Source organism: Gorilla gorilla, chromosome 12, assembly GCF_029281585.2.
Source record: "Gorilla gorilla gorilla isolate KB3781 chromosome 12, NHGRI_mGorGor1-v2.1_pri, whole genome shotgun sequence".
Lineage (NCBI taxonomy): Eukaryota > Metazoa > Chordata > Mammalia > Primates > Hominidae > Gorilla > Gorilla gorilla.
The window spans coordinates 108521506-108548785 of record NC_073236.2 but is presented as its reverse complement, the minus strand read 5'-3'; the positions used below and the strand labels follow the sequence as shown (position 1 = coordinate 108548785).

Below are 27280 nucleotides of genomic sequence, written 5' to 3'. Positions count from 1 at the left end.
ATCCAAAAATCCTTAACAAATTTTAGCAAATAAAATTTGGCAATATATTAATTATACCACGACCAAGCTGGATTTATTCCAAGGACAGTGGTTGGTTCAGTGTTTAAAAAAATCAATGAATACAATCCACGATATTAACAAGCTAAAGAAGAAAAAATCACATGATCATATCAGTCAGTGCAGAAAAAGCATTTGACAAAATTCAACACCCATTCATTATAAAGATGCTCAGAAAACACTAACGGAAGAAAACTTTCTTAATCTGATCATGAGTATCTACAAAAAACAAACAAACAAACAAAACCCTACCAGTAACATATTTAATGGTGAAAGACTGGATGCCTTCCCCTTAAGAATAAAAACAAAGGAAGGATATATGACCTATAGTTCTGCAAGGTCTGGCTAGCCATCACAGTATGTAAAGAAAAGGAGATGAAAACATGCAGATTGGAAAGGAAGAAAAAAACCATCCCTATTTGCAGACGATAATGACTGCCTGCAGAGAAAATCCCAAGGAATCTACAGAAGAAATCCTAGAACTAATAAATGAGTTCTGCAAGGTCACAGGATATAAGAAACACAAACTGAAATCACAATGAGCTATCACTTCACACCCACTAATTCTAGTGGGTAAAGACAGACAATACCTAGTGTTACTGAGGATGTGAAACCCCTAAAGATTGTTGATTAGAATATAAAATGGTGTAGTCACTCGGGAATATAATTTGATCATTTCTTTTTTAAAAAAAATCAATAGAAATTAGGTAGATCCATTTATTTTTTAAATACAAGAATAATTTTGGAAGGGCTATTTGACAAATTCAGCATTAACTGCCAACTCTATAGACATGTTTAACAAAACAAAACAAAAACCAAAAAAAAAAACAAGGCATTTACTCTTGGCCCTTTTAGTACAGGCGAAGTGTCCTATTGCATCACAAGTGCTAGTGATGCAGTAACAGATCCAAGGGCATAATATCAAAGATGTTTTTTTCCAACTGTGATTTAGTTGAAAAATAACATAATAACAAACATATATTAATGGCTATAAAGACCACCAGTGATCTGCGGAATACCTAGAGGCCTACCTATTTAGAAGGCTGAAACTAGTAAAGCAGTATTAAAATCAGTGTTTTTATTCTTAGATTAACAATGACAGAGTGAGATTTCTTTGATTCCAATTTTATAAGGTGTGGTGGGGAATTGAGAGGAGATATTGGGGAAGACTGGCAGTGTGCCCTGAGTTAGAGTTGGGAATGTGGCTCAAATTAATCAATATTCGGATTAGGATATTGTTTTAGAAAATTTTAAATGTGTCCTAAATTGTGGCATATTGAAAAGGATATTAAGGAACAATGATTCATTAGCCCTAAACACAATTGAATGAGTGCCATCAATGGGCTTAAGAAATAAGCAGGGATGGGGGATGGTGAGGCAAAATGAGGTGAAAGAGAAAATGGTAAGTGGAAAATATGCTTGAGCATTGGAGAATGTGAAAAGGCCACCAGAGAAACTCCTTTAGTTATCACTCAGATGTGCTCTTCCCATTGGCTACCTGCTCCTGATCACCCAAACACCAGTTTTAGAGCACAGGAGCAGTAACCCCCTTTATCTGCAATTTCACTTTCCGTAGTTTGTTAACCAAGGAAGCCTTGGTCCAAACATATTATGTGGAAAATTCCAGAAATAAACAATTTATGTTTTAAATCACAAGTCGGCCGGGCAAGGTGGCTCATGCCTATAATCCCAGCACTTTGGGAGGATGAGGCGGGTGGATCACCCGAGGTCAGAAGTTCGAGACCAGCCTGGCCAACCTGGTGAAACCCCGTCTCTACTAAAAATACAAAAATTAGGTGGGCGTGGTGGGGCAGGATGCTTGTAATCCCAGCTACTTGGGAGGCTGAGGCAGGAGAATCACTTGAACCCAGGAGGCGGAGGTTGCAGTGAGCCAAGACTGCACCACTGCACTCCAGCCTGGGTGACAGAGTGAGACTCCATCTCAAAACAAAAAATAAATAAAATAAATCACCAGCTGTCCTGAGTGATGAAATCTGATGATCTCCTGCTCTGTCCTGTGCAGGATGTGAATCATCCCTTTGTCCTGCTTATCCACACTGTGTACTACCTGCCCCTTAGCCGCTTAGTCCCGCCTTGGTTGTCAGATTGAAAAAACATAGTCTATAAAGGGTTCAGTACTATCTGAGGTTTCAGGCACCCACTAGGGTTCTTGGAATGTATCTCCTCCTGCAGATAAGGGAAGATGACTGTATAACAAGGGGTTCAGTACTATCTGAGGTTTCAGGTGTCCACTAGGGTTCTTGGAATGTATCTCCTGCAGATAAGGGGAGATGACTGTATAACAAGGGGTTCAGTACTATCTGAGGTTTCAGGCATCCACTGGGAGTCTTGGAATGTATCTCTTGCAGATAAGGGGAGACTACTGTGTTACATTTCAGCTTCCATAAAACTTTACTAATTTGGATTAAGAACACAAGCCTGATTTAGTAAAAAGTATCCATAAATATTCAGAGGTATAGTTTTGTTTCATCAAGTAAAAAGAGCAACTAATTCCAACTGTTGAAGTAGTAACAAGTAAAGGCTTCACCAGGCTTGCCTTGATGAAGAGTTAAGACATATTTTTAGGTCAACAGCACAAGATTGCTGAATAACTTGTATGCTACAAACACGCTCCTTCCACTCATCATAACAGCCCAACAATCTTTACTATTCCAACTTGCTGAGAACCATGTCAGATGTTGCCTTCAAGAATGAAATGTTTCTCAAAACTGTTCTATCAAATTTAGTAGCTATTGGGCATAAAACAGGTAATTATTTCAGACTTTAGCCAGTTTTCATGAAGTATTTATCTCCAGCTTCAGTTTATTCCAACATTAATTTATGAAAGGACAGTTATTAAAATCAGCCATTTCTCAGACTGTAACTTTGAAATCATAAGAAATGGACAATTAAGCTCAGTAGTCAAAATCTTGATTCAAGTGATGATCCAATAGCTTATAAATGTCTTCAATAAACTGAGCTTTGAAGCAGAACAAAAAACAGAAAAATCTAAAACCTCTCTATCCCAAGCACCAATAATGGAGGCTAAGCAATTATACCTACAAATCCTTAATGACAGGTCTCTCCTAATGAAAAATCCTGAGATTTAAGCACTGTGACTTACAGAAGGCAGGCTGGCTTAATGAGGAAATTTACTTTCAATAAAAAGACAATCAGCAATATTTTATTTTGGACACTTAGCATTTCACAGATCCTCAATATGTTTTGAGGTAGGTCAAATATTAACAGTGTATTTTACAAACAAAACTCAAGCAGGTGCTTTGTTACTTGTCCCAGACCACAGAAGCAGTTCTATCATGGTCAGGAATAATACGGTCTCTCTGATCTTTCAGATTAATCTTTCATGTGTGAATTTAATGGTAATCGCTTGCAAATATTCATGAAAGAAACAAAAGACTAGATATAGAAATTCTACTTTGGGATATTTTAAACTCCTTAAATTTATCCTATAATGAGTATATACTTGCTCTCGTTACAAATATATATATATATATATATATATATATATATATATATATATATATATATATATATATATATAACTGATCTTTACAATTACAAATGAGCACAGGACTGACCATGTTGCTTTTCTGCCTTTTGGGGTGAGTAGAGGAGGAAGATAATCAGCAAGCTTTACTCAGAGCACTAGGCAGCCTTTAACTGAAGGTGCTATGTTCGAGGCACCATTGACTATGATTTGGGATCACAGGGGAGCAGGTGTACTAGTGGAACCAGGATCAAAAAGGGGAGGCTCTCTGCAAGTCATAGATGAAGAGAAAAACAATAACATCTCAAGCTACTGATCCTGAGTATCACACTATGGCATTACAACTACTTGTGAGAGGAGCTCCTACAAGAGCAGTAAGCTTGTCCCAGTAAAGCCTATTCAAGTTCTTACTAACTAGATAAGCCACAAGTAAAACCAAACTGGTATTTTATTAAAGTGACATCTATAGAAGCAAATATCTAAACATTTTTAATATGAGTAAGTTTTACCTGTCATGTAAATTCCTCTCATTGTCACAAGCCTAATTCAATTAGCTCGTCATAATGCCTAAAATAATTTACTAAAATTCAGCTCATCTTGACATAGGTTCTTGAGCCAGTATTCCAAACTGTTTCATTATAAAGTTCCTTTTATTTAAACAATTGTAGAAAATTAGTAATAATAAAGCCCAGCTCTCCCAGTGCCTGCCGGGCCGCCTCTGCCCATGAAAATGCGATCATTTCTTAAAATGTTAAGCTCACCACAGATTCAGCAATTCTACTCCTAGGAATTTACTCAAGAGAAATCAAAATACATGTCTACATAAGGCTAGTACGAGAGTGTTCAGAGCAGTATTATGCATAAAAGCAAAAAACTGGAAACAACACAAATGTCCATCAAGTGGTGAATGGGAAACAACATATGGTATATCCCTATGATGGAATATTATTCATCAGTGAACAGGAGTGACATAATGATACATGCTATAATATAGATGGGCTGGATGCAGTGGTTCACGCCTGTAATCCCAGCACTTTGGGAGGCTGAGGAGGACTGATCACTTGAAGTCAGGAGTTTGAGACCAGCCTCGTCAACATGGTGAAACCCTGTCTCTACTAAAAATACAAAAATTAGCCAGGCATAGGGGTGCATGCCTGTAATCCCAGCTACTTGGGAGGCTGAGACAGGAGAATCGCTTGAAGCTGGAGGCAGAGGTTGCAGTGAGCCAAGATCGTGCCACTGCACTCCAGCCTGGTGACAGAGTGAGACTCTGTCTCAAAAGAAAGAATAATAATAAAAACATAGATGAACCTACAAAACATTATTCTGAGAGAAAGACACCAAACAGAAAAAACTACATAGTGTATGGTTCTATAAAATGACTTGACTACAAGACGGAAAGTAGATTAATGATGACCTGGGCCTATGGAATGGTAATGGGAATGACTACAAATGATGCAAGAGATCATTCTGGGATGATGGGAGTTCAAACACTGGATTGTGACAGTGGTCTAACAACTCTTGAAATTTACTAACAACCATTAAATTATATACTTCAAATGGATTAACTTTATGGTATGTAAATTATACTTCAATGAAACCATTTTGTAAAAAGCAATTCGAATTATTTAAAATTAAAACATCACAGAAATGTGTAACACAGAAAATGACAGCGTGTACCCCTCTCAATACCATTCCAATCATTGTTAATAATTTGATCATCACTGCTAACAGTTTGGTATATGTTCCTTCAGACACTTTTCCATGCATGTTATATATAGTAATATACATTAGTATTAGTTTATATGTTACTGTATATATATATATATTACTATTCCATGCATATATACACACACACAATGCCACCACACTATACATAAAACATTGTAACTAACTTGCTAGCTTGGCAGATTATCTTGAACAGGAAGGGTGGGTTTTTAACCAGAGAAATAATACGATCATCATTGTGCTATAGAGATTAATCGAGGATGGGAAACCTGAAGGTGGGGACCAATTAGAAGACTACTGCAACAGTAGCAAGCAGGGACTGCGGAGGCCTGTGCCTGCGTGGGAACAGGCTGACCTCGAAGTCAGCTCTGGGTGCAGGGGCGGCTGCAGGTCCTACTCACACTCTGAGAGAGATCCTGGGTGTTCCCCACATTGCTGAAGTGATCCACCTCAAGAGCCACAACCGTCCCAGTCTTCATGAAGCCAACCTGATAAAAGGAGAAAGGAGAGTGATTTATTGTAAGTCCCATTTCCCCCACCTCTCTGTCTCTCTCTGACCCTCCCTCCCACTTATGTCACCTGGAGGAAATAAACAGAACACCACATCATCCCATGAAAAAAAGGTGACCTTCAGAAGTCACCAGAAGGTAACAAGTGAAGAAGAGAGGAACTGACCTCTCCCCAGTGGCACACACTTGGCTCCCCACCCCTGGAAGCCCTTGTCCCCACACCCCTTCTTCCTGCTACCGGCACCTGGCTTCCGGTCTAGCAGGGGAGTAAGGAGGTTGGAAAGAGAAGGTTGGTCAGGATAGGGCAGCGGGGGAAGCGCAGGGAAGAGAAACTAGGAAAGATACCGGACTGTCTCCTCACAGATTTTGGTCAGAAGACAAAAAAAGTTTCATTTCACAGGAGCACGCAAATCCTTGACCTTACGTACACTGTTAAAATACCCTTTACAGGCTGTTTTACACACACGGAAACTGGGACCCCAAAAGATCAAGGAATCCTCTTCAGGCCCACAAGAATTTGGGGCTAAGAGAAATATAATCCCTTGCTGGGAGTTAAATCATGAAACAAACTCAGAATAGGTCAAAGGCCATGTTCAAGGCCAATTCATGGAGAGAGGGCTCTCAGGTTTCTAGAGCTAGGTGGAGCCCCATAAGGCTTTGCTGATGTGTACAGGGAAAGGGTGCATTGGTCATCCACAGAAACCCAGAAGAGGGACTGTCCCAGAGAGAAGTGTGGACCATGTCCAACCATGGTCTGGAAAAGTACATACCCATCCTAACATCTTGGTCCTGTCCAGGCCCCTGGGAAGTTTTATTTCTCACAGTAAATTACTAAGCTGTCATTCCAATTTTTACATCAGGCCTGTGATCATGTTAATGTTGGGCTACCAAGCGCAATGGTTTACCCTGAGTCTGCTGGTGAATCATGTTTCTGAGCCTGACCAGACTCAGAACACAGCAAATCCACAGAAGTCACAAATACCACCCTTGGGAGATGGGGTGCCAGCCTCCCTCAGCACTACGTTTCTGGATTGCTGTTAGCCTATTTGAATTTCTCTTCTTGCTATATCTTATTTGAACTTCTACAGATAGGCAAAAAGTAAGAGTGCAGCTCAGGATGCCTGGACATTCGGTCCCAAGTTTCCTCACAAAATGGCACATCCCGCCCCAGCACAGCCCCAACATCTAGAACCTTGTATCTGGCCAGGAAGGGATGTCTGCCACCAGTTATCAGCATGTCCTCATCACGGTCCAGCATGCATCGCACAGGGCGGCCGGTCCTAGGGGTTACCGACAGTGTTAGAAGCCTTTGAGCCTTCAACAGCAGCCCAGCCCTGCAAGTCTCAGAATAAAAACAGCCGGGAAGCCATCTTTTCCACCTGCACGCTGAGCAGACCTGTACAGGGCTGCTTTGCCATCTAGGCACTGTGCTAGACAAGGTGGAGAATATAAGGAAGCGAGGTATGTGCTTTCCTTTGGAGAGCTCACAGCCAGTAGGAGAGATCAGATGTGGATACCTGTGCCAGACCACAACGGAACAGGCGATGTTACCCTCCCACTATGCCCAAGGATTCTAAAAACAGAGGGCTGTGAGAATTCAAAGCAGGGGGAAACTAATTCTAACGGGGAAGTCCCGAAAACCTTCCTGGCACAGGCAGCCTTATTCTTCTTCCCAGAGCCAGATGGGAGAAACAGGCTTTGGAACTCACTTATATGCAGCCAGGGCCACTGCCGTGGACACCACAGTGCTCCGGGTCTCCTTGCCTCCAAAGCCTCCTCCCATTCTCTTCACTCGAACCACAATCCGGTTTGCTGGAACCCCCAACATTTTTGCAACAAAGCTCTGTGAGTGAAAGACAGAATATTCACACTGAATGCATTACCTGAACTTATTTCAGGCCTGAGGCAGAGCCTGTCCAATATGCATGGACCTAATTACTGCTGCGAATTCTGAAATTCCTTGATTGAAAATCCCATGCAGCTTTGTGGTTAGTGATGCTGGGGCCTGCCAGACTGAATTCAGCATTGGTTTTTAACCAGAGGGCAAGCAGTTGGTCACAGAATACTTTTAGAAACTTATTCTGTCTGACCAGGTGACCAGCGACTGGTAGATCATGAGAGTAGGACCAGCTGCCGAAAACACTGGCAACCGCTGTCACATTACAGGCAGTAGAGAAACAAAGAATATTTGAGCTGCTGTAGATAATTTAGTGGTCCCTGTGGCTATGACTTAATCCAACACCTTCATTTTACATATGAGGAAACTGAGGCAGGATATGACTTGACCGAGGCCATAGGCACTGAAATGATAACAGCCAACATGTACCAAACTCTAGTCTAAATATTAAAACTCATCTAATAATTATGACAACCCACCCAAGCCCCATTTTATAAATGAGAAAACTGAGGCTGAGAAAGGTTACGGAACAAGGTCAGTGATACCAGCTTGTTGGTGAAAGAGTCTGGCTCCAGGACTATGACACTCGAGTACCCTCTGGACCAGCCCACATCTCCCTCTTCCCATTTCCCACATGGCCCTCCTGGTCTGCTAGGAGCTCCCCGCTACCCTGACAGCCCCTTGAGCTGACCCAAAAGGCATCTACCTGGGTCTTCATGGTGTTCTGTGTAGACACAAAGAGCTCCATCTCCCCTGCCTCGCCTTTTGGAACAGCAATGGTGCAGTGAGTCTCCAGGTAGAAGTGCTCTTGGCCACCGATGTATATCTCCCCTAGGGAAGCAGTGAGATCCCTCACAGTGAGCCCGATGCTGCAGAAGGGGCCAGCTTGCCTAAGGAGAGACTATACTCTGCCAAGTGGCCTGGGCAGGAAGCAACTGATCACAGGGCTACCTGAGGGGTAACCTCAAGGTTTCCCACTTGGGGTGGAAAAGGATCCCAAAGTCTTAGCTATCTGGGAGCTGAGTGCTCCAGCCTCATCCCTACCCCCACAACAAAGAAAGAACGACACTGAAATGCATCCAGTCCAAAGTTCTCTTTTCACTGCAGCTTATGGAAATCAAGGATTTCAAAAACTGTCATTGTAAAATTTTGGAAAAAGTAAAGCAGGGATTAATAGATGTGATTGAAACACTGAAAACCAGAACATGTTCCAGAACCTAAGCTACCAGGCCTGGTGGAGAGTTGGCTTCATACCAGGCTTGGTGGAGAGCTGGCTTCATAGTGACTTTGCAAAGCACAACAGCCAATGTAAAAAACAGTTCCAAAAGAGGTAGTCAGCTGTGCTGTCCTGGGGTAGGAGCAATGGATTTGATTTCACAGTGTCAGAGACAGAGGTGGAGGGAGAGCAGGGCAAAGGGAAGAGGAGGGAGGATGCTAGTTGAAGATGGGTAAGGACTGCCTTCAGGTAAGGGAAGGATGAGAATTTATGCGGTTAGAGGCCTGGCAGACCTAAGGCTGTCAGGCATATGTGGCTGTTATCATCCCTAGTTGGTCTTCCAGATCAGAATACTCTAGAATCTCTCTAGAATCATTAGGTCCAGCCTAGAGACAGGAGAGTAGAGATTAAGATAACTGAAGCTGTTTCCCATCCAACTGTCTCCTATTTTGCTACAAACGTAAGAGGGAATCTTCTGTCAGGAAATGTCCGGAAATCACTTCCCTGCTTCAGGGTTCAACGCATATCTCTTGAATTTCATTTGCAAACCAGAGCCACCCCATTCCCACTGCGGCATGGAGCAGCTCTACCTGACACAACATTATCTGCTTCGGAAAACCCCTTCTTTAGGTCCCCTTTCTCGATCTTCAGCTCAGGTCCATAAAAGGAGTTGTTCTTTATAGCATCCTGAGGATCACAAAGAAGTTTCAGAAATGTGGCTTTTAGCAGGGAGGGAAAGATAGGTTCTGATTAGGGAAAGAGAAGCTCTCTGAATTGTTGACTCTCTCTTTCCATAAATGAATCTCTATATGCTTCACATACAGACTTGAAGTAAGCTCTACTATAGCCCAGAGAATCATATTCCTCCATTTCCTCAGCTGTAGGTGGACAACCCTGGACCTTGAGGAAAAGCAAAGAATACCACAAGGATCAGATGGAGGTAAAATTTTGAGAAGGAGGAGCTCAGTTTGGCTGTTGTTAGTGGACTGGGCATAAGATCATAAAGGGGAAGGTTTCATGGGACCCCAAATCCCAGGGTTGAAAGGGATTTAAAAACCCATCTAGTCAAATCCCTACCTGCTGCTCAAATCCCCTCCAGGGGATCCTAATACATGCACATCCAGGGACAGGGAGCTCACTCCTCTACACAGGCAGCCCATTCTCAGTTACCTCAATTGTGATAATGGCTGGTAGTTCTTCATAGGTGATTTTCACCCCTTGGGCAGCTCTCTGTGTGTGTTCCGGGGTGTCAGCAACCACAGCACCAATGATATGCCCAACACAAGTAACCTAGTAGCAGAGACAGACTGTTAAAGAACGCAACCAGGCTCATGGTGAAACAAATTATTTTTGGATTGTTCAAAAAGCCAAAAGAAGTCCCTGCCCTCACAATCAAAGCACACTTTAGGAATGCCCTGGGGCCTCTTAATTTCCTTATCCTACTGATTGAGGATCACTAGGATCAAGATGGCAAACACATTTCATCTCAAGGGCCAATTCTGAGTATTTAGTACTGGCAGACTATTGAGAAGCTGAACCAGATAGAATGTGGCAATTGATTCCTTGTTTGCCATGAGCAGAAAGGGGGATATGGCACCAGGAAGTGCATTTGTCAATTCGGATTCACTCCAACACCATTGGTCTTCCTATGGAGACTCAGAAGGCAAGGCCACATTTGGCTAGTTACTATTGACAGATCATGACTAACCTTAGGCCCTGACCCCCAGTTTTATTTTCTTTTCACCACACCACTCTCTTTTATGTTCTATTTCCCAGATTTATACCAAAAGCTTCTCAAAGGCTGTAAAGGCTGTAAGCATCAATATAAGGCCTGTAAGACATATACTTACAAGACATGATACTTTAAGTATCATGTCTTATACTTCAACTAATACCCAAAAGCAGTAGCTCTCAAATACTGGTTCTTAGACTTGACGACCCATAAAAATATTTTTAAAAATTTATATGATAATGATTGTTGTTTTATTTTGTTTAATAATTCAGTTTCATAAAAGCTTAATGGATCTCCTTCAGAGATAATTTTCATCCAACATCCCCGAAAAAGTAAACAACAAAAAATTTTTGTCCAACACGTCACTTTAGAAGATGAAGTTTCTGACAATAGGAACCAACAATTAGCATGCATGTCTCTGATAATTATCTCTTGTGGCCCAAATAAGCTATTGACTTAGTTGGTTAGTGCAATGGTGGTTAAATCTGGCTGTTGGTTATTGCAATGGTGGTTAAATCTGGCTGACTTTCACTAGCCATAATGCTAGCACTGCCCTGAGAAGCTCTTAAAGTATGTAAAGCAATTTGTTCTTCTATGAAATGCTCTCCTCATGGAGTCTTTGTTCTCATATTTTTAGTTTTTTGTTATCTCCTTCACTTTTACATCAATAATAAGATGAATTCACTCTTCAGAAGTACCCACTCATGTCTAATTTGCAACATTTGATGTCTATTGGAATTACAAAATGACTGTCGAGAACTATCCTATGAGTAAAATATAAGGACTTTTGTAGCAGCTGTCTTAAACATTTGAAAAATTTTGTTTGTTGTTGAAGAATTCCATATAGTTGAAATCAATAGATAAACTTTCATGTAAGTGAATTGCCAATTCACGTAGTGGTGGTAGTGTGATTTCTAGTTACTGTATTAAATGTATTCTTATTTTATTTTAATTAAAGAGCTTACTGTTGTCCCTTAAGAACCCAATTGTTAGTTCAAATGCAATCACCAGTGTTGTTTTACTGCCACTTTGGCATAGAGACATCCTGCCATGTACAAACAGCAGCCATCAATTAAATAAACAAGTAACATATTCTATCTTTTTGGATTGTCCTGAATATGGGCCAACTGGATGATGGCCACAATCCATGCAAATGTATAACCTTTCCAGATCAGGAGTTTGGAGCAATGTACACAAATTAAAACTTCAATACTTATTCAATTTACTTCATATAAAAAAATCCAAGACTTACCTTATCCTTCGCAAAGACTGTCTCATCATTACAAATTCCAGTTATGTTACTCCCAGGAACATCATCAGCGGAAATGAAACAAACAAACCCTGGCACCTTCTTAGCTTCTGATGTATCTATGGACCTGCAAGAATGAGTGGTGTGAGGGGCCAGGTCAGCAAGCTGGAGCAGGGGACCCATCACCTGGTTGGACAACCCTGTTCCTATTTTGATTGGCTTGGCTCCATCCTAATTCCTCGATTCTCTGCTTCTTTTCTATTAGATTCTAATTCAATTATATTCTACTCTGCAAATGTTGATTAAATCCTCACCAGGTTCAGGCCACTATGCTGAATGTTGCTGGGGATATAAAGTGAATAAGCCAGCCAGGCACAGTGGCTCATGCCTGTAATCCCAGCACCTTGGCAGGTCAAGGTGGGAGGATCACTTGAGCCCAGGAGTTTAAGACTAGCCTGGGCAACATAGCAAGATCCTGTCTCCATTTAAAAATAAATAAAGTGAATAAGGCAGGCCAGGCCTCTTTGGATGTTACATGATGCCCTGTCTGGTCTCCAAGTACAAGCAAGCCATATCAGAACGAACAGCACTTACTCTGGAGCGCTCTGGCTCATGCACACATCACACCTAACTCCCTTCCAAAATCAGCACATGGAGCCGGGCTGTGCCACTGATCCAATGGCCTGAACAGCTTCATAAAGCTGGATTTGTCTCCCCACATTCATTGTGCTATCCCAGCATGACAGGGCATCCTACCATAATTAGGCAACACGAACCTCAAAGGGAGAATGCCTGACTATATGATCAAGGATAACAGTCTCAACTGTGTACTCATCACACTGGCACATGCCCCCATGGGGAAATAGGGCAACACATTTCAGGGAAAGGTATGTAAACTGCCCTGAAGTACTAACCATCTTCCAAATGCTTAATCCTCACAAGAAACCCTGAAAGTACTTATCCTAATTCCTATTTTATGTTTGGGGAAACTCAGACTCAAGGAAGTTAGGTAGTTTTTCCAAAGTCACTAAGCCAGAAAGCAGCGTGACTGGGATTATTGGAACTGAGGTTAAGTTAGGAGGGTTAAGCCCTGTCCTGCCTAACCCACTTCCAAGTGTGTGCAGCCCGGGAAGGCCCCAAGTGTTGCAGTTACAACAATGTCAACCCCCTCATCCTCTTCCATCCATTCACACATTGCTTGGATGGAGGTGGTTTGAGTGTAGACAATGTGGGTTATGGTATTGTCAATATGGGCTCAAGACAAGGAACAAAAGGGAAAGAATGTATCCTATAGCTGCCAACCATAGGAACTTAAACACTTTTTTTTTTTGTTTTCAGGGACCTGGACAAGTTTATTTATCTGTTAGATTTCAGCTGTGCCTGGTTCACCATTCCTGGAGGGAGCCCGTCTCCAAACTAGGAGCAGCAGCAGAGAAAAGACCAATGACAAGGAAACCTGATTCCTAGTCCACACAGTGGCCCCAAGGAAGGGCTTTTCCTAGCTGATCTGCTCAGCAGGGTATGTGTCTAATGCCCACCAGGAAGTGAAGTTCACACTCTCTGGCTTGAACATCCTGAGGCAGCACAACACAGTTGCTCACGTTGCTTGGCTTCAAATTCCAACTCTGCCACTTACCAACTGTGTGGCCTGGGGCAAGTAACATACCCTGCTTGTGCCTTAGTTTCCTCATCTGGAACAGAGAGATAATAATAGGACCTGCCTATAAGGTCTTCCCCTCTCTCTAGTCTGGGAGGTCCTGGAGGCACCTCATTATCTTTGCATCTCCATGGCCTAGCAGGGTGAGAGAAGTCTCCTGGGTACTCCCAGTGGCCCCCTCACAGCATTCCACCAGCTCCTCCTGGCGGTGTCACTCACTTGATCTTGGCGTGGGCCCGGGTGCTGGTGACCAGCCGGAGAGACAGCTCATTCTTGTAGCAAGGAATGTCGTCACAGTACACGGCCTCACCAGAGGCCTGCATGTCCGCTGCCAGGTGGGGCAGGGGCTGGCCCACCATGTCCTCCTCAGACTGACCCTTGGGCACCTCCTGGAACGACAGGGTCATCAATCAGGGTGAGCTGCCAAGGACACTGCCCCTCTACGGGCCCAGGGGACACTGGTGAGATTCAGGCTACATGGCAAAGGACACCAAGGGGTAAGAATAAAGAATTCAGAGGGGCGTGGGGCAAAGGGAACAGGAAGGTGCATAAGTGATAGCAAGAGTGGTCCTAGTGTTGTTATATAAAAGAACAACAAGAAAAAGAAGAACCTACATTTCCACTAATTGGGGATTGGGTAAATAAATTATGCAGCCCCATATAACACAATAGTATGCAACCATTAAAACATACTTTTGAAGAACTTTAATTAGAAGGATTGTTCATGCAAGCATAAAAACATGACGCAAAACATTTGTGTTTGTGTTTGACAATAATTCAAATTATGTAGGAAAAGATAATATATGCTATAAATATAGTATATACATGTCCATATACACAGAGGAAATAATGAAAAGAATTAAACAAAAATATAATAATAATTTGCTCTTGGAGGTGGAATTTTTGGTGATTTTTATTTTCTTCTTTATGCTTTTCTGTATTTTCTAAAATGTTTTAAATTATTGATTTCATAATAAAGTTCTGTTTTTGTTTTACAAAGTAATCATAACAATGGCTAATGTTTATTGAGTGTTTCACCATATCCCAGGGACCATCTAAGCAATTCACTTTTATTAACACATTTAATCCTCAAAACCATCTTATGAAACAGGTATGTGATTATCCACATTTGCAGGTGGGTATAATTAACTTGCTTAAGAGGCACACAAGGGAATAAGTAAGTTGTTCAAGGTTGCACAATTATGAAATGGCAGAGTGTGGATACAAATTCAGGCAGTCAGGTTCCAGAGTTCATGCCTGGGACAACTACACTCTAGTGTGCAGGGGGCAGTAAACTGTGGCATGGGGGCCAACACAGGCCCACTGCCTGTTTTTGTAAATAAACTTTTATTGGAAGGCAACACACTCATTCATTCCTGTTTTTCCTGTGGCTGCTTTTGTGCTACAATGACAGAGTTGAGAAGTTGCAATAGAAACCATCTGGCCCACAAAATCTAAAATGTTTTCAGGAAAAGTTTGCTGACCCTTTATGTAGCACCTCTCAAAAAGCTGGAGTAGAGAGATGGTTTGTTTGTTGGTTTGTTTGTTTGTTTGTTTCAGCATGCTCAAGAAGACTTCTGGCTTTGCACATTATCCATCACGTAAAAAAAAAAAAAAAAAAAAAAAAATCTGTAAGGAAGAGGTGCAGCTAAGAGTTTAATCCCAAAGAGAGAAATTTAGGCAAACAAGGGAGAAATAATGACATTAACATCTATACGATTCCCATTTTCTTCACTGGGTATTTACGCATAAGAGTAAGGAGCTTTATGCACCTATATACAATTCAAGTTAGCCATTAGCCGATGGTCAGCCACTAGCCAACTCATGTGGCCTGCAAAGTCCCCTGATATTAGCCATACACTGACTGTACTCACTTGGAAGAGCTGGACATTGGCTGGGGGGTCCTTCTGAAACAGTAAAGTTGCACTGGCGAAAGTGGGGTCCAGTTTACCACACTTCTGTGGAGACAAGATAACAGAGGTGACCAGGATTATATTTCAATCACTGATTCCTTCCTTGCTTGTCCATAAAAATGACCAAACTGATAACTGATCCCCTTGTCTCTTCACTTCACACCGCTTTGAGTGCTGGCTGGATCTCTCAGCATCCAATCATGGGCTCTGAGAGCTCAGAATTTAAGAGCAGCCTCAGCTTCACTGCTAGCCCCCCAGTGTACCCTGTAGACTGAATGGTCTGTACTTTCTCCAACACCCCAAACTCTTTCCCTCCTTCTTGCATTTATGCCTGCTGCTGTCTCTGTTGGGAATATCCTTCTCCTCCTTCCTTGCCCTCCTCAATTCCGTGGGAAGCATTTAATGATATGGAAAATGTTCACAATATAATCCCAATGGAAGCAAAGGGGGATTTAAAGCGCTATAGGCAGTGTGGTCCCAAGTCTATTTAGAAAATAATATATCCACATCAAAAGATAGGAAGATGACAGATATTGACAGATGGATGGAAGGACAGATAGAAACAGAGAGAGAGAGATGGGGCAGACAAACAGTATGACAGATAGATGGACAGATAAATGCAGGGAAAAAGATCAGAGGAAATAACCAAAATACTTAGCAGTGGTTTTCTCTGGGATTTGAGAGTAAGAGTAATTTTAGGTTTTCTTTATCCAATCCTGTATTTTTAAAGTTTTTTTTTAAAGAAGGATTTATCTCTGCTGTCCCTGCATCAGTGACATCCTCTCCGCTTTGGGCTCCCTCCACACTCCATCTCCACAGTTGTCTCCCAAGTGTGGCCTTTATTGTCCATGTTCTCCCCAACACTGAGCTGCCCCCTAGCACCTCATGCAACCTGGCATAGGATAGGTGCAAAATAAATTCTTGGTGAACAAATCTCAGGAGCTGGGCCCCACCTCAGCCTGCACTCTCTCTTGAAGACACATCCTACGCATTCCACAGCCTCCTGGCTATTGCAGCCCCACCTGACATTCCCATTCCACCCTACGTACTCATCACACTCTGCATTCCCTTTCTTTTTTTCCTTTCTTTCTTTCTTTTTTTTTTTTTTTTGAGACAGAGTTTCGCTCTTGTAGCCCAGGCTGGAGTGCAATGGCATGATCTCGGCTCACTGCAACCTCCACCTCCCGAGTTCAAGCGATTCTCCTGCCTCAGCTTCCCACATAGCTGAGATTACAGGGCAAGAACCTGTGTCGCCAAAGCCCAGCCCAGCACTCTGCCTCTAAGCCAGCTGGTCACTCCCATTTCCATGATTCTTGTGCTGTGACCCTGGTCCCTGCTATTCTGCCCTCAGATGTCCAGAGGAGAGGAGCAAGTTTACTACCCAGACCAACTTCTTATATCCCCAAACATGCTACAGAGAGCCTGTGGCTGGCCAGGCCCCACTCACGTCTTCCAGGTTCTCTTGGCCCAGCTTCTGAAGGACTGTCAGGTAGAACTTGAAGAAGAAGCTGAGGGTGAGGGTGCACCGGAAGTCCACCATGCCACCAGGGGCATCGGGAGGCAGATGCAGCTCCTCTGCCAGTCCTGCACACACGTCCTGCAGCAGCTCCTCCTTCCAGAGCCTGCCAGAGAGCAGGGCGTGGGACAGCGCTCCTGCCCAGCCCTCCAGACCCCTTTGTGTAGAGCTGTGTGCCCAGGGCCTCGGAGCTGTACAAAGCTTGGTTCAAAATTTGGCTTGGATACTTACAGTTGGGTGACTTTAGGCAACTTTAATTAACCTCATTGAGCCTGTTTCCTCATCTTGAAAAATAGATACAATTTTAAAAGACCACCAAAATAATAAGAGTTAAAATCTATCAAGTCCTCACAATGTGCCAGGCAACATCTTAAGTGTTTTATATGAATTCTCACTTTTAATTTAAATTTTAAAATGTGGTAAGGAAAATTCCTACACCCATTTACCAATGAGAAAACTGAGGCACATGGAGATTAAGTAACTTAACTTATGTTATCTATTTGGTAAATGACAAAGCCAGGAATTTCAGAACCAAGGAACCGAACTCCAAGTTAAGCTTTATTGATCCTATGTGGGTGCTGTAAGGATTTCCTAGGATAATGCTAGTGAAGTATTTGGTACAATTTCTGTTATATAATAACCATAGAAATAGTAATAGTAGTAGCAGTAGTACTAATCACAGCCATAGTGGTAGCAATAGTAGTAATAACAGAGCAATAGTAGTAGCATCAGCATCAATACTACTATTAATAATACTAGCAACAGCAATAATAGTTGCAGTAGTGGTAACAAGATAGATAGTAGTAGTAGAAGTAGTAATAGTTATAAAAGCAGTTGTAATAGAATGAACAGCAACAGTAGTAATAATAGTAGTAACAGAAGCAATGCCAAAAAGTAGCAGTCATAGCACCAGCAGCATCAATAACAGCAGTAATACTACTGTTGGTAGTAATAGTAGCAGCAGCAATAGTAGTAGCAATAGTAATAGTAGTAGCAGTAACAGTAGTAGTAGTAGTAATTTCAGTAGCAATAATATTAGAAGCAGTAATGTTATTAGTAAAATACTAGTATAACAGCAGTAATAGTAGTAGTAGTACTAATAGAGTAAGTAGTAGAAGTAGTATTAGCAATAGTAATAGTAATAACAGCAATAACACTAATCATCATAGTGACAGTAGGAATTGCAGCAGTGATCATAGCCACAGTGATAGTAGTAGCAACAGTAATCATAGTAATGGCAATAATGAGTAACAGTAGTAATTTTAATAGAAGCAGCTGGAGTAGTAGCAATCATAATATTAATTATAGTTGCAATAATAGTAACAATAGTAACAATAGTAGTAGCAGCAATGGTAATAGCATAGCAGTGGCAATACTCCTAGTAGTAATACTAGTAGTAGTATCGGTAATAGTAGTAGTAGCAACTGTGGTTATAGTAGAAGTAGAAGTGTTAGCAGTAGTAGCAGCAGTAGCAGTAGTTACGGTAGTAGTAGCAGCAATAGTAATACTACTGGTAGTCATAGTAGCAGCAGCAGTAACAATGATACTATTAGTAGCAGCAACATTAGCAGCAGTTTCATTCTGCTGTTAGCTCTTACTTGGAAAGCTGCCTCTGAGTGGTCTTGAGGGCTGAGATGGTTCTGTTGGCCATTCCACCATAGCAAAGGGCCAGCTCCTGTACCTCTGTGGTTCCTGGCTTGAACAAAACTCTCATGCCACTGGTTACCTTGGCAATGTCATCTTCTCTCCGGGAGGCCTGCTTGAATGCTGAGAAATACTCCCCCTAAAAGAGATCAGGAAGTTGCCTGTTTTCCACCTTGCTCTGCAGGGGCTGCAAATGGCAGACCCAAACCACAGGGCTATGAGGTGAGGTGAGGGGATAACACCATCACACATCAGTGGGTGAGCTGGCCCCAGGAATCAAAGATCAAATGTAACTGATTACCACCTGTTTAGGAGAGGTTCCAGATAACATTCCCAGAAGCTGAAAAAAAAAAACCAGGATTTCTCCCTGCTAGTCAGAAAAGCTGAGGGTCAGGGACAAAGTAGAACTGGGTGGTCTCCATTGAACAACAGCTGCAGGGGAAGAAGGGTGCTTTCACAAAGGCTCCTTAGAGACCCCTCATCCCCCTTACCTTCCCTACCCTGGTGCCCACTATCAGTGCCCACCCAGCCTCTCTGGGGACTGAGGCTGTTTGGCCTTTGGCATCCTCTGTCTGTGGCCTCCACAGTGCCCTCTCTAACCTGCCTCTCCCACCAGTCTGTTGGCATCGTTCAGAAATCTTGGTGAAAGAACCCAAGCACAGTGGCTCACGTCTGTAATCCCAGAGGCCTAGGCGGGAGGAGTACTTAAAGCCAAATGTTCAAGACCAGCCTAGGCAACATAGTGAGGCCCTATCTCTACAAAGAAAAAAAAAAATTAGCCAGGTGTGGTGGCGCACACCTGTGGTCTCAGCTACTTGGGAGGGTGAAGTGAGAGAATCACTTGAGCCTGGGACATTGAGGCCACAGTGAGCCGTGATCATGCCACTACACTCCAGCCTGGGCCAGCAGGCAGAGTGAGAATCTGTCTCAAAAAAGAGAAGAAAGAGAAAGAAAAGAAAGAGAAAGAAAGAAAGAAAGAAAGAAAGAAAGAAAGAAAGAAGGAAGGAAGGAAGGAAGGAAGGAAGGAAGGAAGGAAGGAAGGAAGGAAAGAAAGAGGAAGAAAGCAAGCAAGAAAGAAAAGCAAGAAAGCAAGCAAGAAAGAAAATATCACTATCACACTATGAAACAATCACTGCCCTTGTGCTTTAAACACATTTTCCTTCCTGGGTTCGAGCCAGGATCTTTCTTTAAGGATAGGAGGAGAGCATGAGCTATTTTCCAGGAAAGAGTCACCTGACTTCAAGCCCTTTCTGTGTCAGGTTCCTTTTGAGGTCTGTACTCACTCTGGCACCACAAATTCTGATGAACACCAAAATTAGCAGGTTTAGGGAGAGGAGATCTATTGGAAAAAGCGCAATGAGGCCCACAGTTGAGGCCCCCAAATGGCCACACGCTTTTCCCTGAAGAAGCCATGGAGCCCGCTCCTGATGATAAAGCTAGCTCAGCTTGCATGTCATGTGTGGCTCTGGGGCACTGAGCCCAGAGTTTGACCTTTGTTCTGGAACAGAGGTCCCAGGTGCTCACTCCCAGGACTGTGCCCGTCCACGGGGACATTCTCGCTCGGGTACAGTGAACTGTCAGTGTCAGGTTGACAACATCCTTTCTTGAGAGTTTCTAATTCTGGGTATTAAAATCTCCTTTCTTTCATGGAAGGATGTGTTTTGTTAATGACCATACCTGGCAAATAAAAACTGAATAGAGCTACACCTGTTTCCTCCCCACTTTCATCACTCATAATTTAAAAAAAAAGTTTACTGAACTGTGAAATTCAAAACTCTGGGAATCACTGCTCAAAATGGTCTATACAGACAAGCTAGAAAACCATTAAGAAACCACCTCAGGGATATAAATGCTCTAATTTAATTAGCATTCTCATTAAGGAGGTCAAAATTACCAAGGGCAAAACATGCCTTAGAACACTCACTAAAGCTCCAGCTGTGGGAAACCTTCACACTCTCTCTGACAGCGGCTCCCCAAGCCTCTCCCAGATGCCTTTTCTGACAGGCCCTTTTGGATGTGTTCTGAGCTGGTAGCTGCTAAGGGAGGAAAGACCCACACCAGGTCAAGACATCACAGGGCCCAGGGAACAAAGAGTAAGGCAGCCAGTGGTGCCCAGACCTGCCCCAACAGGCCAGAAGAGCCACTCATGAAGCAGGAATCCATCCGCACCAATCCACAGCGAGGTCAGTGAAGCAACACCTCGTCAAGCCTAAGGTCAGCGTATGAGGGTCTGAGCCACAGGCAGCTTCTTCATGCAGCACATGAACCCCACATTCTTTACCACGGGAAAGCAAATTTCCTCTAACATGGGCAGGAATCCTTGACAGCTAGATGTGTTCTTGGGATTCTGTTCTTAGCTGCTGGTCATCTCCACTGGCTTCTAGGCATCACCAGGAACCTTATGAATTGTTTATTTTCAGTCCTCACAATAACCCGTATAGTAAGTGACATGGTGCCCATTTTACGGATGAGGGAATTGGGGCTCAGAAAGGTGAAATGGCTCACTCAGGACCAAGTTTCTAGCTATCTGGTTCCACAGTCCATGCCATGTGGACTCCTAACCTGCAACATCTCATTGTCCAGAAAAGAGTATGGTTGGTTCAACAGAGGCAAAGTTCAGAGAGAAAAATCATCAATGTAAAGGTTGAGAGATGCTCAAGTTGGTCCCTGAAGCAGATTCTGATCTCTTTGTCTAGAGCCTGGCAATAGGACTTATTTGAGCAGAGCCTGGAACCACTTCCAACATCTCACCTCCCTGCTGTAGGGGATCTCTATGGAGAGCAGTATCTCCTCCGGGCTCAGCAGGGTCTTTCTGTAGCCAGGGAAGAAGGTGTGGTCCATCCGGACAGTTCTCCTGGTGCCTGTACAGAAGCAAGATGAAGAGGAGCCAACGTGAGGGAAAGGCTGGGAACCCCCCATGGGGAGAAAGGATAACCATCAGTGGGATTCTTCATGCTGGTCTCCAATGCCCACAGTCAAAGCAAATGACTGGCACAATTGGGGCCAAATTCTCTATCTAAAATCCTTAAGCATCCTTAAGCAATGGTGTGCTGGTGAATTTTTAACAACCAGTTCCGTGTAGGGGGAAAAGCCCTGGTTTATAGCATTTGCCAATTTCTGTGGTGTAAATACTTCCAATAGCCAATTTCAGGCCACCAAAGTTGCGTCACTGAATGTGAAGCTGGGAAGAAGGCAGGAAAGAGTTAACACAGCAACCCGGACTGCTGTCCTCTGTAGGGGTTGCTTACAAGGCTGGCCCTTGGGAACTTCTACTTCAGAAGGGTTCCCAGTGCTCCATGATGGAGCAGCTCACTGCGCCTAAATTATCTGTACAAACAATAGTCTATGCTGAACCCCTGCTTTCCTTCTGGGAGTCCAGACTTTAGGCACATGCTAGTAGAGGCTGCCTATGTGACGAGCTCCCAAGAAAACCTCAGTCGCTGAGCCTCTAACAAGCTTTCCTGGTAGGCAAGGCATCACTTATGTTGTCACAACTTATTGCTGGAGGAATTAAGCATGCACTGTGTGGCTCCACTGGGAGAAGTCTCTGGAAGATTGGACCTGGTTCCTCCAGACTTTGCTCCCATGTATCTTTTCCCTTTGCTGATTTTGCATCCTCCTGCTATAATAAGTCATAGCCAGGAATATGATGGCATGCTGAATCCTCTCAGTGAATATCAGAGCCGGGGTGGTCTTGGGGACCCTCTGACAAGGCAGAGATGCACAGGAGCACATAATTGTAGAGCATTTCCACCTTACAGACAGAACAGATGCAAATAACTCCAGGAGCACTGATAACAGCAAAATGAAGTACTTATGAAGTGATGAATTTTGAGTATTTATTCCTTTTGTTTTGAATATAATTTATTTCATTGTAATTTTATACAATTTTATTTTTATTTTTATTTTTTGAGACAGGGTCTCACTCTGTCACCCAGGCTGGAGTGCAGTGGTGAGATCTCGGCTCACTGCAACCTCCGCTTCCCAGGTTCAAGTGATTCTCTTGACTCAGCCTCTCAAGGAACTGGGACTAAAGGCACACACCACCACACCCAGCTAATTTTAGTGTTTTTAGTAGACATGGGGTTTCACCATGTTGGCCAGGCTGGTCTTGAACTCCTGACCTCAAGTAATCCTCCTGCCTCAGCCTCTCAAAGTGCTGGGATTACAGGCATAAGCCACCGCACTTGGCCTGAATTTTATTAATAACTGTGTTTCACAAATGGCTCACAGAATTCCTGAAGATCCAACAGCAGGCTGTGGTGAGCCAGTGCATCCCAGCCCCAGTACCCCACTAGGTAAGGCATGCAGGTAGCAGTTCCTGCTGTGAATTCTCTACAGAGAAAATATCCAGCTTTCCCATCCACCAAACCAGGTACATTCTCCTTGCTTCCCTGGATCCAAATCACAGGGAAAGCTGGGTCACTGAACTTTGAGCTCTGTTTCTCCAGAAAATGACCTATCTGGTGAGACTTTTCTCCCCCAAGTCCTTCTTCCTGGACCTCTGCTTCAGGCAGCTCACCTCTGGACACGAGTGTCAGCTTGGCCCCACTGGCCATGAACACGGGGTTGAGGTCGGAGATGGGGCTGGCAGTGATGATGTTCCCTCCAACGGACTAAAACAAGCAGAGAGCATGCAGTGAGAGCCCACCCCAGGAAACCCCTGTTCACGTAGCAGGCCCCTGAACACAGGGCAGCCGGGTGACACCTGCTGCAGGCAGACCCCTGAGGACCTGTGCCTACTGTCGTCACAATACCAGCATAGTGAGAACTTCGGCATTCTGAAAAATGCGCAACATTTGAAATCAGAATACTTGAGATTGGATCCCCACTCTAAAATTTTAGCAGGCAAGCCCTTTAAGTGTGTTTGTTTGATTGATGACTTCACCCAACCTTTTCCCGAAAGGATTGAGGTGATTTATCACAGAGGCCATATAGACTTAGTAAAATAGAAGATAAAGATCAAGGAAAGAGAGGAGGAAGACTTAAGGTTGAACAATTTGCTCTATTTGGATCTGAACTTCCTGGTAACTTGGCAAAAAAAATGTAAGAAGAATCAGATACAGGGTTCTCATTATTAGAAAACAGGAAGAAAATTAGTTGCATGATGAAAATACAATTCTTCCTGGAAATAGATTTTAGCAGAACTAGGGACCTCAGCAGAGTTTTTGAGTTTATGTTTCCTTGTCTATAGTTTATGTTTCCCTATCTATAATCAGAAGTGACAGGTACTTGGGGTGGGGGCTAGGAGGAATAGGAGTAGGCTGTTTTGTTTTAATTTAAAAAAACAATTTAAAAATGGAAGAGATAGCTTTTCTTCCGACACCATAAACTGTTGTGAAGAGCTTCCATTGGCATAGGGTGTTCGAATGCCACCATTTGCAAACTGGGAATGTGGGGACTTGTCTGAAGGCTGACTGAATAATCAACAGGTGGATTCCTCCCTCTGTTGGAGGGCTCTGTCTCTGGTTCTCCCTATAGCTCTGAAAGGAAATTCCCCTCTCAATTCTGACTTCTCCCTAGCATATCTCTTGTTCACCTACTGTTTGGCTCAGCCAAGCTCAGGGAGGGAGGCAGGAAGCCTCATCTCTGCAACCACAGAATGAAGCCTATGCGTCGTGGAGTGCGTTTCCCAGGGTGCCCCACAGACCACCTTCATCAGAAGCACCTGAAGAGCTGGGCTACATCCCAGACCCATGTATCAGAATCTCTGAGGGTGGGGCCCAGGAATCTGCACTTTAACAAGCACTGCTCCTCCCAGGCAACTCTAAGCGCTAAAGTTTAAGGCCCACTGCACTGACACAGTGAGAGTCTGGCTGCCCTGCTTTCAGATCAAAGCTCCGTCCTACGGGCCTCGCTTGCTTCTGACAGCGACTCACCGCCACAGACTTGACTTGCTTCCCAGCAAACCAGCGCAGCTGCTCCAGGACCCCTCTGAACACCTCTGTCTTTTGGGCAGGAAGCTTAGCAACAGCATCCACCAGGGTTTTTTCCACAATGCTCAGGGGGCAAGCAGCTCCAAAGGAGATACCTGGGAACACACATTCAGAATCACAGCAATTCTTCCCACAGTTCAGAAGAGGCTTTCATGCACAGCTCCTCTGAAGCTTTCCAGCAACTGGAGCAAGGCTGAATCAGGACTCACAGCTTTCCACGGATGAGGAAATTAGGGCCCAGAGTGGTTGAGTGACCTAACCAATGCCACACAGCTAATAAAAGAGCCAGTACTCAAGCTTGGGCCTCTTGATCCTACAACCAATGCTCTTTCCTCTAAACCAGTGGTTCTCAACTCATTAAAATCAGAATCTCTGAAGGTGAAGTCCTAGCATTCTTTTTAAAAGCACTCAAGCACAAGCCCCACCTCCCCACCCCGCATGAGTGATTCTAATGTGTAGCCAGAATTGAGAAAAATGATTGAAGATCCCGCAGCCTCTTGCCCACTGGCACCCTACCATGGATGTTTCAGCAATGAATGGGGTCTCCTCCCGCCTTTCCCTGTGCAAGGTGAGCCCCAGGAGAAGCAGGGGGCAGCCAGAGCCAGTGGGGAGACCACCCTGATACCTGCCACCCACCTTGTAACCTATCCCCAGTCTCACAGCCCCTCCATAAGCTTGGAGTGAACCTCCTCTTACCGTCGGGTCCATGTTCTACCGAATTCAGCTCAGGGATCCAGGCTGGGCAGACAATCATAGGAAACAGCATATTCTTGAACTTCATCTCAATGCCTAGAGAGAAACAAGAAGCTGAAGTTGTAGGCCCATTGTTGTATCACCAGGGCAGGCCTTAGCAGCTTTTCTCACCATTACACACAGGATATATGACATATCCACAATCATAATATGCTCTCTGGTGACAGTAGGTGTCTGGGAATAGGAAACTCAGTAGACCAGGGGTGGGATTAGATGCAGTCTTTGGACTGTCAGCCCAAAACTAGGTCTTTCTTTCCCTCTCAAAAAACCTACCTGAATTCAAATGAAATGAGTTTGAATTCACTCTAGTGTGTGTGTGTGTGTGTGTGTGTGTGTGTGTACATTAGAAAACACAGGAAATTAAGGTATGTCAGGAACCCTTCTAAGCACTTTCCCTATTTTAACTTAATTAATGCTCACAACAACCCTATGAGGTACTATGATTTTTCTGTTTATAGATGAAGAAGCTGAGGCACAGAAAAGTTAAGTTTCTTGCCCAAATCACACAGCTAAGAATAACCAAATTTCAGTACTGGAATGATTATTCGTGTTGGGATATAATCGTAATAAAAACATGAAAGTTTAACATTAAAACAAAAAAGGAAAATGGGAGGGAAAACTTCAAATCTGTCCTCCAGTTCCCACTATCTGCCTGAGTTCTTCAAGTTGTCTGGCTTTGCGGGGCCACACATCTGTGTGTGGTTTCTGGCCTTCCTGACTAAATGAGTCAGAAGCCTCTGTTAAACAAGTCTGTCTCTGTTCCTTAGACCCAGTTGGCTCAGCACCTCTCCCAGCCCTGCCAACAGTGTATAGATGGAAAAGGTTAAAAAAGAAATACCTGTGACCTCTTTGTCCCCCCTTCCCCCCAGGTGCTGTTTAGGATTTCTGAAGGGGGCCCTAGGCTTTGTGGGCCCCCAGATTCCAGAATCTTCAAAGCTCCCTTCAGAAATCCTAAACAGCACCTGAATACCAGCCCCTTTTGAATATCAGCTTCCAGGACAAAGAACACAGATTGAAGCAGTAAGTTCTACGTTACTAAGGTTTTCTCTTTGTCTGCCTTCCCCCAACACTCTGCGTTGACTGGAGGTGACTACGCTATTGGGGTATGCATGAGAGAGGAGGGAGTGGCGCAGACAGAAATGGTCTTGAGAAATCATTTCTAATTGTGGAACTTAGGTAATCTTTGTTATTCATTTCTCTTGGAATCCAACTGGGCCCAGGACATTGGATGGTTCATGGCAGGGAGCATGCAAGTGTGAAATCATCCCCTTGAGGCTGGGGTGGGGGACCACGTGAGCCCATGAGTTTGAGGTGAGCTATGGTGACATTGCACCACTGCATTTCAGCCTGGGCAACAGAGTGAGACCCTGTCTTTGAGGAAAAAAAAAGAAGGACCTCCTAAGATTCCCCCAGCCACCTTAAATCAAGCTACACCTGAGCTACATGAGCCATGAGTCCTGTTAAGCCATGGCCATCAAGATCACATTTCTTGAGGTGTGTCTCAGCCCACCCTGCTGCCTCAGTGTGTCACAAAACCACAGTTGGGGACTCTACCTTATGTATATGTGCGCACGAGGGAGGTGCCCATTCTGACTCCATCAGCACTGACCCAAGCCAGGCTCTCCTCTCTGTGGCTGAGGAGCCAACCAGAACTCAGGGCTTGGCAGCTCCTTCAGGAACCAGAGCCAGGACCTGACTGCTTAGAAGGATGGCATGCCCCTCCACAGCTGAGGTCCTCAGCTGTCCCACGGTCTCCTCCTTAGATCCTCACTAGGCTTGGGATCCAGCAAAGTAGAAATAGGCCATGCCAGGTTTAGAAATCGACAGAGATTAGCAGGGACCTGGGAACCTCTCCCCATCTCTTACAGCACTGGGGCTGAGAGCTGCATATTCTGAGTCTCCCAGCCTGTTCAACTATTCCAGGCCTCACCTCCTAGGTGGTGGCACTGACAGGGCAGGTGGCCA

At 43.8% G+C, this 27280-nt stretch overlaps 1 protein-coding gene across 5 annotated transcripts in view; it reads right to left on the bottom strand.

Annotated features, from left to right (window-relative positions):
* XDH (xanthine dehydrogenase) overlaps positions 1–27280 on the bottom strand; it is a 163251-nt gene that overhangs the window by 24158 nt on the left and 111813 nt on the right. For 3 of the 5 annotated variants that reach the window (XM_055378822.2, XM_055378824.2, XM_004029067.5), the window contains 15 exons: positions 25259–25351; positions 24506–24657; positions 23149–23242; positions 21378–21487; positions 18581–18765; positions 16914–17088; positions 15428–15511; positions 13773–13942; positions 11900–12023; positions 10086–10205; positions 9506–9602; positions 8406–8530; positions 7512–7645; positions 6995–7082; positions 5695–5781 (listed from right to left, as the gene is read on the bottom strand). In XM_055378822.2, coding sequence (XP_055234797.2) covers positions 5695–5781; positions 6995–7082; positions 7512–7645; positions 8406–8530; positions 9506–9602; positions 10086–10205; positions 11900–12023; positions 13773–13942; positions 15428–15511; positions 16914–17088; positions 18581–18765; positions 21378–21487; positions 23149–23242; positions 24506–24657; positions 25259–25351 — 1838 coding nt within the window. The remainder of the gene's footprint in view (positions 1–5694; positions 5782–6994; positions 7083–7511; positions 7646–8405; positions 8531–9505; positions 9603–10085; positions 10206–11899; positions 12024–13772; positions 13943–15427; positions 15512–16913; positions 17089–18580; positions 18766–21377; positions 21488–23148; positions 23243–24505; positions 24658–25258; positions 25352–27280) is intronic. The other 2 variants (XM_055378823.2, XM_063695971.1) reach the window with 1 other exon arrangement.